At 40.5% G+C, this 12,346-nt stretch overlaps 1 protein-coding gene across 5 annotated transcripts in view; it reads right to left on the bottom strand.

Annotated features, from left to right (window-relative positions):
* RC3H1 (ring finger and CCCH-type domains 1) overlaps window positions 1-12,346 on the bottom strand; it is a 73,068-nt gene that overhangs the window by 19,705 nt on the left and 41,017 nt on the right. For 2 of the 5 annotated variants that reach the window (XM_048073430.2, XM_048073431.2), the window contains exons 10-18: window positions 9,786-10,067; window positions 9,254-9,471; window positions 8,005-8,378; window positions 7,493-7,624; window positions 6,738-6,890; window positions 4,263-4,473; window positions 3,039-3,129; window positions 2,775-2,910; window positions 598-768 (exon numbers count right to left, since the gene is read on the bottom strand). In XM_048073430.2, the coding sequence (XP_047929387.1) occupies window positions 598-768; window positions 2,775-2,910; window positions 3,039-3,129; window positions 4,263-4,473; window positions 6,738-6,890; window positions 7,493-7,624; window positions 8,005-8,378; window positions 9,254-9,471; window positions 9,786-10,067 (1,768 nt within the window). Of the gene's footprint in view, window positions 1-597; window positions 769-2,774; window positions 2,911-3,038; window positions 3,130-4,262; window positions 4,474-6,737; window positions 6,909-7,492; window positions 7,625-8,004; window positions 8,379-9,253; window positions 9,472-9,785; window positions 10,068-12,346 lie in introns of all 5 variants that reach the window. The other 3 variants (XM_048073432.2, XM_048073433.2, XM_048073429.2) reach the window with 2 other exon arrangements.

Here is a 12,346-nt window from a genome sequence, read left to right as displayed (position 1 = left end):
CTTTAGAAAAAAAAGGAAGAAAAAAGAACTTTAACAGCGTTAAAAGAATTTGAGACTTCTTTCTTTGGGACCAATGATGAAAGCCTGTAAATTGGAGTTGTACAGTGTAGCCCACAAAAGCCATGAGACAAGAGACTTGCTAAGACACATTCATCCTCTCAGGACACGGTATTTCCTGAAAGGAAGGGATAATTCTTGTAACAAAGAGCAAAGACCACAGACTGTAACAGCACACAGACTACTGAATGCTAGACTGTACCTGCAGAAGATGTTTTCTGTATTAAAGCAGTTTACACAACTCATGGCACGGTGACCTTGGAGACAACTCAAGGCTTTCAACAAACTCAATGCCACACTTATTTTCAAACAGCAACAAAATAACAGCAGAGTATTTTAACTTGTCTCCAATTCAAGTTCTTCACAAAGAAGAATCAAGAAACTTCTCTAGAAGTTTTGAAGAAGAGAGAAGTGAAGAGGGAGATGGGGGACTCCACCTGTGGTCATCTAGCAGAGAGCCTTTTGCCAGGGCAGAAGGGTTGCAGCCATCTACACGGCCCTCTGCTCCACCTCTCTGCCTCCCAGCCCCGCAGCACTCACCATGCTCAGCTCACGGGTTCTCTTCCCAATTTCCCTTTCCACCTGGTGTAGCTCCAAGCTCAGCTGCTCACTTGAGATCATCCCAGGCCACTTGGGAGGTGGGGGTGGGGGCTGTGGTTGGCCTGCCAGGGTAGTCGCCTCCCTCTGCAACAGCAGCCTGTTACTACCAGCCTAAATACATAAAGCCAAGCACATACACAACTGAGCACACAGCATGCCGAGCACAGAAAGGGCACTAGGCCATAACTCTGGAGTATTGCTTATTTGCAAAACTGAGGCCCTCTCTCTCCATGCTTAAAAAGGTCCCAATTGAAATCACTTCCAAGGCAAGTTTAAACATACTTTTTTTTTCCATGCAGCCAAGTCTTTTCGTTTTTAAACAAGCAACATGAAATAGCATCTACTGTAATGCATTTACATGGATTTTCCCTGCATGCCCCTTCCTTCCCGAAACTAAGGTGAAGCACATGAGCAAAACCACTACTCTTTTGTGAGCTACTTGTTGAATAAAAGATAACAGATAAGCAAACCTGCTGCTTTGTTTTATACTAGTAGAATTTACCAAAGCTCTACGTTAGAGTTCAGTATTAGTACAAGTCACAAAATGCTGTGAGAGAGGTGGACATCAATAAATAGCTCTCGACTGACCCAGATAAAGAAGCACAGGAACAAAGAGGGTCAAATGACTACAGTCCCTTGCAAGTTACCAGCAGCCAAGTAAAGGCAGTAACCATGTCAGGCACTTAAAAAAACCTGGAAACATCTGGGAATCAGTTCCTTAAGTTTGTGCTCTGCATTTAAACACAGAAAACACTATCTACTGCTCCATGCAGCCAAACGTCTGGCTGGGCTAAGTAGTAGAAGTGCTCATTTGTTTGATAAGAAAGCAAGATTATCTAGTTCTTTATGCTCAGACTGATTTTGGTGATTGTGACAACCTTCTAACAGGTAAATTAATAAAGCCTTCTGGATTTCAAATACCTAGTTGCATCTTCGAACACAAGGGACAAATTGAAAGCTGTTGTTGCTCAAAATAACTGACAAGTTCCAACAAATTATGGCAAACCAAAGTTCAAACCTAACTATGTAGGATTTAACGCTGACACAATTACAATAATAATGAGGAGGAGAAGCAGGCCACTTCGGGTTGTTGAAACTTTTCAATACTCTTCCGTTATGGCAAAGGCAGGCATGCAAAATTTAAAACAATTCCTCCTTTGGTTCCCAAACAAGAACACAAGTTATACTCCAAGTAACTACTACTTTTAACTGTTGTTGTCACTTCAAATTTGTTAGCTATTAAGACAAATTTGCAATAATCCCTCTGCCATAACACAAGTTATCAGGTAACTATAGCTTCAGTGGAAGCTGCTATCCACCATTTATAGCAGTTCCTTCCAGGAAAACACTAATACGACTAGTGGCTGAGGCATCTAGAATATTTTTTTTTTTGTAGACAGAGAACATTTACTGATTTTTTTTTTCCTAGGAAAGGAAAAAAGTGCAACTAAAGCTTTAGTACATCCATTGTTTTACAATGCCTTGACATTTCTCCTATTTCTCACAAAATATAAACAAAAGTATCAGCTCATTAATTCTTTTACAAATGCAGACTCCCATCTTTCCTCGTTTTTCAAGTGACTACATTTGTTCTAAACAAGGAGACAAAACACTGAGCTTTTAAGTTTTCAAGCTAAACATCTTTAATATCCATTTTCTTTACTCTTGTGACTTATGCCGTTTAGGAAGAAACAGGCACAACACAAAGCCAAACATTGAACAGATAAAGGTCAAAGCTTTCTGTACATAAAATCAGACATTTTCAATGGCAGTGAAGCCAAGAAGAACAGATACTCATTTCAAAAAAGTGTGCCTCCTCTGAGTTAACAGGTGAACAGAGAGAGGGAGCAAGAGAGATAATGAAAGCAAACATGAGTAAGCACAGTGCAGATTCAAAAATGGTGTTGATTTCCATAATGCGAAGAGTAGGGAAGTTTCTGCTGCTAAGCAGACAAGTTTACACTTGTACCATAGTTCTGATGACTGGCATCAGAGGATTAAATATCGCTACCGAGTATTATTAGAGTCAGAGAAGGATTATCAGCATATGTAAAGTAGCTTTGTTAGCTTCATCTCTCTCTCTTCCACTCCTTAACACCCTTACGAATGGTACCAACCTCTAGTCCTCGCATTTGTGTCTGCTGGCTAATCTGGTGGTCCACTTGCTGCAGCTCCATGCGCAGCTGCTGCTCCCGCTCAGCTGAAGGCAACTGTTTTCCATGACCAGCCACATCTGACATGGACAGTCTCTCCCTTTGGGATCACAAAAATAATCAAAAGTAAGGAGATTTCAAAAAATATTTCCTCAGCTGCCACAAGAAGAGAAAAAATGAAGATCTAGACAAAGGCAAAGAAAAAAAAAACAAACAAAACATTCCTACCTGTCATTGAAACGTCCCTGAGAAGGTATATTTTGATGGGGAGAATAAGGAGAGCCTCCCCAGCCACCGTGAGTTCCATAAGGACTGTAGTCTGCAAGTGAACAGAAAGAAAGTCATGTTGCAATCCTACAAAACTGTCCCTCAACACACAGAACAAGACAGACATTAGAAAATAATCAAGAAGGCCAGCTCTCAAAGAGTACAGAAGTCTAATATTTCTGCTTCTGAAATGAACACAAAAATACAGCATGAGAAGTCACACATGCGTAAGACAAGACTCTTCCTATACGTGCAACAAGAGTTGCTACAGAGTTTTTCAGTGGAAAAAGAACAGCTTCAGCATCTCCAGAGTCTACAAGTTTGTGAAGGACTTCAGACATTCAGGTCACTAGGGGAAAAAAATCTGACAGCCACTGTAAGAACAATCATTTTTATTACCCAAGTCCCTAAAATGCCTGAGTGTTGATTGATAATTCTGCGATACCTAGTTAATATCAGTTTGAAGATTAAGCCTTCACAGAAAGCAGAGTTCTATCTGTGGTAGAAGTCTAGAAAGTTGTTGCTTGAATTAACCAAATGAGTTTTGTTTTTGTTTCCTGCAGTTAACACCTGAAAAATCTAGAAGGAAGTTTTGGGGAAATATCATTAGGGTTTTTCTTAAGATTATTCAGTACATCTCAAAAAAGAGAGCAGCTTTAGAGTAAGATGTACAGCCATACTACACCTGTTTAGAAAATAGATGCATAGAAAAAGCTTTCTAGTTTATTGGTTTTGCCTAACAGTACACAAAACTATAGCTGCATTAAGCCTGCAGCTGCAACTACCTATAAAGTATGAGTGCAGTACAGTACTTCATGTTACAATGGTTTTCCATTACATATCTGAGAAAGCGGTAGGTTTCTAGAAAGCTTTTAAATTTAAAGGAAGCTTCATCTGAGAGGGACCAGCAGAACAAAGTAATTTTTCCAGAACAGTGACACCAAATTACCAATGCATTACCTGTGCACAAACCTGTCCTTGGAACAGGAAGTCGTGGCAGCCTTTTTCTTTGGGCTTGTCAGTCTCCCGTAGCCCTATCTACAGTTACTTTAGTGTCATACTATACATCTAATTTATATTTCTTAGCCAAGAAACAAGTTGATAGGGGCTGCCTCCAACTTGCACTACACTGTAGCACTGAAGAAAATAGCAACAACTTGCAAAATCCCAGAGCACACATCCTACCTGAAATAATCGATTTGGTGGAAGCTCCCTGAACCGCCATGGCCTGCATGGGACCAGAATTCTGGTACATCGCTTTGGAAGTACGAGAGATAGCCCCAAATCTCGACACAGTTGGTCGGTCTCCAAATGGAATGAGGTCATCATCGCCAGTCTCTGCTGCTCTTCTCTGCATGTCCAATCGTTGGTCACGCATGGCTTTACTATCTACATTCTACAAGAGATGGGAAAGGCAGTCAAGAACTTCATCAGAAGAGAACAAAACCACATTGCTTTTATAACAAGCTGGCACCAGTAGAGCAATCTCTCTCATATTCTCGATTCGTTTCATCCGTCAACTACATTTCCTGTTCTGCAGTTTGTAACTCCGTTGTTAAGAGTTCGCATCTCTTTAATGGCCTAACTTAAGCCAACCACTAGTACCACCACTGTGAAAGCTGCATGATTAATTCTGATCAAACCAATAGAAAGGAGCGGCAGCAAAAGAAAGTAAAGAGAGAAAGTTTACTTGAACAAGAGAGAAAGAACTCCAGAACAAAGCCAAAGAGGAGATCAGTAGGCATCATGGAGGAATATATATTCCTTCCACAGTCCAAAAGAAATTCCTCTGAAGCCCAGCGTTAAGGCCTGTATCATCTAACAGACTGCAGATGACTCAAAATGAGAATTATTCAGTAGAACACTTGCACTGGACACGTCCAATACATCTTCCCAGAGTCAGATTTTTCTTTAAGGAGTAGTACTGCTTGGAATGTCCAGCTTTCTAACTCAGAGTCACACACTCATGGGTCAAAAATGAACAGATAAACCCAACAGTTAAGGGTTAAAAATAACTTTGCTACGGTGCAAAATTAAATTAAAACTCTACAAGTTTTCAGTGGGTACAAGGACTGGTAGAAACAGACTAAGTAACATAGCTAATTAGGAATAAAGGGGTTGTAAACGGAAATCACAACTGAGCTGAAAACTAAGAAACTTAACATGTTGAAATTGAAAGAAACGTTAGACAGCATCTACTTCAGAATTCTAAAAAAAACTTGTGCCATTTTAATCTTGAGCCTAGCACCATTTCTAATTTGCTAGCAAATGCTAGCACCATTTCTAATTTATTTCTTTTTACTGAGTGGGAAGGAAAGAAAGTAGCACCAGTTACAATGCCACCTGCATGAAATCCAACATAACATAGTCCCAGATGATACTACTCTTATCCTGAAGAAAAGGAATCTCACATGAACAATAAATAGAGGGAGAATTAATTCACTTGCCACCTGTAGAGAAGGTCTCCTGAATTTTTTTTTCTCCCCTGTGAAGAGACAAAAACCTGAAAAGCAGCAGAGGTCCCCTTTGTTTACCTGGGATAAAGCTCTGGGGCAGAATGTTAGCAGTGAAAAAGGAGGCTGCTTCTGCAGAACCACTTCTCTCAACTAAGTTACAGTTTGTTTGCAGTTGTCTTTCACTCTTACTGCTAGAAAAGAACTGTCTGTTGGTTCCTTGAAGGCTGCCACTTGAACAGCAGTTAGAAAATACTGAGCATAACCTCAGCTCTTCCTCAAGCTAACTGTGACAGTGTTATGACTAAAGCCAAATACGTTCTGCAGTACAGAGCAGTAGAGGCCTAGTAAAACTGAACCAAAGCTGCATATGAAATGACTTTTCTAGATGTTTTTTCCAGGAGAAAGCCTTCTTTTTGTTCCCAATTCCTACAGTTCCTTCGAGGCTTTCAAAGAAAGCAATTCAGCAGAAGCCAAAGAAGAAATAAAATGGTGGTGGTATTTCAGTCAGTGGGTTTTTTTTGTTTATTTCCTACATTCAAGTCCCCCAATAATGACACCCTAGCAGCCCTGCCTCTTTCTTTTTGCAAAACTGTCCTGGGAAAATAGCAGCTGCACAAAATAAGATTATATCCAGACACTCAGTTTTAGTGAAGGATGGAATATGCAGAACCTACAGTTTGAAATCATTTTCAGGAAGAATCAGTTTAGTGTTATGTTACGATTACACTTCTCTTGAAAAGTTCCAAGCAAGTTTAGGGTATTCTTGTGGTCACAAAAGATCATTTAAGTAGAAGCTAGTAGCACTGCTACCACAATCGCCATAAAATGAATTAATAGCACAAAGTCATGGTATCTTCCCATTACACAAAAAAGTACCGGGAGCAACAGATGGGTGTGTCTAATTGACAAGCTGCCTGTAGAGAGTCATACTTGGATTTCTAGTAAGCATTCAAGTAAGCGCTCAAGTGGCAGAGTAGTAATACTGCATTTATATTCAGAACTTAAAAACAGCAACACAGATGTAGGACTGTTCATAACTTTGGAAGTAGAGCACTCTGTACACTTCCAAACATGTTCTTTGACTGCAACACATTTTTGAGCTTAAACACAATCACTGCCATCATCCTGGAAAGCAAATGAAAGAGGCCTTCCCAACTCACAGAAGTATAAATTTTACTCCTGTGTTCCCCTAATCCCCACATACCGCCATCTCCACGCTCCTTGCTGCCACAACATCTTTGGGTTTTGCATCTTTGGTTCCAATGTAGGAGCCGATGGTGTCACAGGACCAGGGAGAATACTGGCTGTAGTCATTTCCTTTGTACTTCCCAGCTACCTTCAGGTCTTCATCCAAGTACTGTACAAAAACAAAAATCTGGTTCTGTCAGTGAGGGGAAGAAGCATGTTCACAGCCACAGCTACTTAGTTCAACAGCAGGGAACTTGAAGAAAAACACCACAAGGATTTTTTATTGTTATTTTTTTTAATTTGATCCATTTGGAGTTGGACCACAACAAGCACAAAATTCCGATCACCTGGCTATGCTCCCAGTGCTGACTGTTCACTTGGCCAATATGAGAGTGGTATTTTGACCTTGGATAAAAACAAAAAAAACACTTCTAGCAAGCTGTTATTTAATTCTAAACATGTCAGGAGTAAACGATGCGAAGTCCACTGGCTGTAAAGGCTGACTCCTTCAATTAATAATGGCTTGACCTCAATCTCTTGGTTGCACCAAAAGTAGATCACGTAGGATCAGTGGTAGATCACAGAACAGCCAGCCAGATTGGAGGCTGCACTATAAAGGCTTCCCACCCACAACACAAAATCTCTCCCCAAAAAGTTTTCCAACATCGTGCTGTTAAAATTTTCTTGTTATCTTCACTTCTCACCACATACAAACTCAACAGTATTCTCTAAACATGTTACTGAATCAGAATTTTGTCAAAATATGCTTACCTCCTCCGAATGAAAAGGATGAGGCAAAGTTGGTGAAGGTGCAAAAGGAGGTGGAGAAATCACTTTCCTCTCCTCTAGCTGGGCCATGATCTCCTTCCTTCGTCGGTGAAGTTCATCCAGGCTGGGATGAGGCTGAAACAGAGACAGAAATACATTACAAAACTTACGAGGTACTAATGTACACAATTACTACTTTAGAAAATGCTGTTTATCCAAACAAAGCATAACTGCTATGTGCTGCAAGAATAGGAAAATTATACTTATCTACTTCGAGCACTAAACTGGATCCTCCTTTTTTTGCACGTTAGCATCATTACAATTACCGAGTTGACCAGTAAGTAGATTGCCTTCCAGTTTTTGATCAGCTTTATCAAATGCACCCCCTTCTGAAACTTCAAACTTGTAATTCCTGACAAAGCCCATCACCTCACAGCAAAATTATTCAATTTCTCAAGTAGTTTATTTTTTCCTCTCAAAGACACAGCTACAAAAATGCCATTTGAAAACCATACCCTGTGGCATGAAGGTCTGATCTGACTGAGATGTGGAGCCACTGGGCAATAACCCTCTGTTTGCTGGTATCTGTCCCTGGATTCAGGTACGTAGGAGGGTACAGCTGCTTGGGGAATTTCAATAGGCACAGGGCTTCCTCGGACAATCTCCTCTCGTTGATATGGCTGCACAGGGGGGTACACACGACGGCTGTCATAGTGTGGTGGATATATGGGTTGTCCCATAGGAGGATACTGCTGCGGCTGTGTGTACTGTGAGCTCACCACACGATCCTGAAGGTAGGGTGGGTAATGGTCTAGATAAGGTGGACCAGGTTCAGGAGCTGATGGAGGAGGTCGCACAAAGCGAGACATGGTCTGAGGATAGTAAACTCCTAAAATTAGGCAACAAGAAAGAGACAAACAAGATACAGAATGTAATTATGACAACTGTTCATAGAAAGTAAAGATTTGTTCTGCCTCCTGGACAGCAGAAGTAAATTTTAATACTCTGAACCACCAATGACTTCTAAGATCGTACCTTCTAGTTATCTGAAGGTTTCAGTAATTTATCTGGCACTTCTGGATAATTCAAATACACGTACGGACACATGCACACCACTAACAATGAGCACATTCAATTCTGTGGACAACCGAGATCTTCTTTGGCACGCAGAAATCAAATATAAGCTTTGTTCCCCCAAAACGCTCTGCAACTTTTTTCTTTTTCTTCCTACTTCCTTTAGTCTTTCATTCCTTCTTTTCCTTTCATGTTAGCTTATCTTCACTTTGTCAGTTCTCTCTCCAGTCTTAGATTACATGACAAGCATCATTCTCTACCTTTATAATTGTGCCTTTTCTTTTAAAAATCCCCTTCATTATTTCCTTTCTCCATTTGGCCTCTTCATACTTGTAACTTTTCCCCTTATTTCCTTTTTATACTGTTTTCTTTTTGTGCGTAGCACTTTTATAATTTCACTTGTCTCTAACCATCTCATGCATGTGCAGATAGTTCTGAAATACCCATACACTTTTCAATGAGTACTTTTACCCTGCAAGCATAAACCCTTCTGCTGATTATGCATTATTATGCATTTTCCCTGGGTCAAACTGAACTGAGGGCTACCATATTAGCTCCCTGTTCTAGCCCACTGTTTGGAAGAACTGAAGAAAGAAGCATTTACTACACTAGATAGGTACAAACTTCTAAAGCAAGTGAGAACAGAGTCTTCAGTCAAAAACTAGATAGAGAGCTTGGTCTCAAACTCACCTTGTTGGTATGGTGCTGGCTCAAACGGTGGGGCAGCTCCTCTGTGATCCTGATAAAACATATCTGCTTGCTGAGTACTATACAACTGGGACCCACGCGGTACCATTTGCAACTGCTTGGTGACAGACACTGAAGGCAGATCTGTTGGCGCCCGAGCAGGCACAGGATGAGGGTTCACTGGTAAGGCAGAAATAGAGCTCTTGGGGACAGATTCCAACCTAAAAAGTAGAAAGATGACACTGCACATTAAGGCCTGATATAGCACACTGGTTCTTTGTCTATATTCCACCTTGTGAAGACTTTCATCATGTTCTCCAGCTAAAATACAAGCAAACAGGGATATAAAGCAGTTTACAGCTTTAACTTTAGTTTTCTACTGCACTCTACCACTACAAAACATCAACCCCCCCCAGCCCCTAAACTAAAGAACAAACAAAAAACCGTTCTTTCTTTTTTCCTAGAGAATGGGTTTACTTGTTTCTACTGCATATTTACACACATGACACTTTCAACAAGTTAGGAAGACCCATACAAGTCAGGAGGGGATCCAGGGGCACTGCTGCTCAGATGGTCCATCTTCCCTGGCTTCAGAGCAGTTTCGTAACCGGAGTCAGTCCCTCGAGAAATAAGTTGCGTCACTGTGCTGCCTGATGACACAATTCCATTTGGCAGAGCAGAGGTTTTCCTGTTGGGCAAGTCCACTCCCCCTTCATCCGAGAGGATAGCTCCTGAAGGTAGGCCCACCTCATTCAGCTGGCCCAGGGAGGCACTCAGGGGTCTTCTTGGAACCAGACGCTTGTTCATTTTACGAAATCTTCAGAAAAAGAAATCATACATCAAAAATTGAAACAAAACGCTGAAAGGAATTTCAAGTTGTTGGTTTTTTTTTTTTTTTTTTTTTTTTCCAAATACAGGTGCTACTCAGAGCTTGAAGTTGTAATGCAAGTTTCCTAAGGGCTAGTGAGAGATATGTTTTTAACAGCAGTGAAATTCTAGTCTACCATATATCTGACCTGTTCATAGCAACTTTAATCAAAAGAGCTAGTATCAGTCACACTAAGGATGGATTTATCATGACAAGTATACCAACTATTCAGAGCTCAGGTTCCCACAGCAAGTTTAAAATCTTACCTCCTGTACATACATCCATTACAACTGTATCAAAACCAAACAAAACCAAATATCACATAAAATACTACCTGTAAAAATGGAAGCTTCAAAATAAGAATTACAGGCTATTCAAGTCATTTTATTTTGAGAATAAAATAATAGCAAACAAAGGGATCAAAGAAGATGAAAAGATTCCCTGTTACACCATTTGTCTGACAACAAGACAACCTAAGGCTTTAGCGCCATATGATATCATATATTAAAGCAGTTTGCCAAGTTCTATGTTACTATAGTCATATGCAGCTTTACCACTTGCATGGCTTGATAAGTGAAGTGATTTCAGAGATAGTAACTCCAAACACAGTGTAATTCCAAAAATCTAATTGCTTCTGATAAGTCTGAACAAACACGAGCCTTTTAAGGTTCGACAAAAATCAGCAGACTGATGGTACTGGACTAACAAAGAGAGCAAATTCCAGAGTTGAAGGTCTTCCACTAAACCTCCTGCCATTAGATAGATACCAGAATGCAGGTGGGATGGTGTATCTGTCAGCCTGAGTGTTCCCACTGGTTATAACTGCAGAACAAGAGACTGTTTCCTATCCAGGAAGCCTTCAGAGGGGTTGAATGGGTTGAAGCCAACACTTCCAAATCGTATCTAGCAAACAAAGTGAGATAACACAGACCAGGAGAGTACACACATTGCTGCAGACAATGAAGAAAGTGGGCCATTATACTCTAGTACCCAATCCTTGGATAATCTTAAGGTTTAGCCACGTGCACAGCATTAGCAGTAATGCAGCCTGTAGGAAAAAAGTTTTCTTTTTTTTTTTTTTTTTTTTAAATATGTGACTGACTCTATAGAGGCAGACAATTCTTGCCATATATATCTGGGCTGTTCATCTGTAAGAGTTCAGTGGCAAGACACGTTAACTATCTTGTAGCTAACTTTGTAACTCTCCAGCAGCACCCCTATTTCCTGGCTGGGTTACCCACATAATCAAACTGTCAGTTCACGCTACACAGCACTGACAGCAGGCATTGTTCAGAATGTGTAAAAAGGAGTAAACAAACAGGGATATCACCACACTATAAGCACCTGAGTGGGGTCAGACCACCTGTGGCTTTCTAATCATTCGCTGCTCAGAAGTTATTCTGGCAACTCCTGTCAGGTGAGTGAGTCAGCTGGAGGGAGACATGGAGGCAAGCTGAAGCGAACTCCCCAGGTGAACTTACTGCTTCACCTGGGCATCCTGCTCAATGCCCAAACCAGTTTTCCACTGAGAAGTAGCAACAGGATGTTGGGAAACCACTGTCATGTTCTGCCTGGCAATTACTTCTGGTCATCTCCCTCCTATTAGGTCTCTTAGAGATGCAGTATTTGATAGCTCCTGACCCTTCTTCTGTGAAGGTTTGCAAGCAACTTGCAAGAGGATGACGACTAGACACCCCTGCTCATTCATCTGGAGCACAACAGTATGCTCAAAAGAGAGACACAAACATATATAAACACACATTCAGATCGAAAGTGACAGGAAGAGTTCATATGGTATTTTGCGCAATGAAATGCTTTGAAAGAAACCAAGTTGTACAGTGCTGCCCTCTGGATTCTTCTGAACAAGTTTATGAATGTTTGCAGCAGTATGTGCAGAACAAATTTCTTGTAACACCAAAAAATTAATGATCACCTATGCAAATAGGGTCTTCATCCCTTGCCAAGAGGGGAATCAGCTGGTTTTTAAGCAGGTCTAGATTGTAATTTGCAATCTAAGGCATTACCACATACTACCCTGTAACATCTCTCGTAAACTTAAAGCTATATATATATATATATAATAATATATATATATTATTGCAATGTAGATCCTATATATATATATATATATATACACACACACAGCAACAGCAATTTTCTCCCCCCAAAAAGCATTTCAGATATTCTCCCATGCATATTGTCCATAGTAAACATTTCTAAAAGGAGAA

Source organism: Anser cygnoides, chromosome 8 (assembly GCF_040182565.1).
Source record: "Anser cygnoides isolate HZ-2024a breed goose chromosome 8, Taihu_goose_T2T_genome, whole genome shotgun sequence".
In the NCBI taxonomy this organism is placed as follows: Eukaryota; Metazoa; Chordata; class Aves; order Anseriformes; family Anatidae; genus Anser; species Anser cygnoides.
This window is presented reverse-complemented; position numbering and strand designations above follow the sequence as displayed.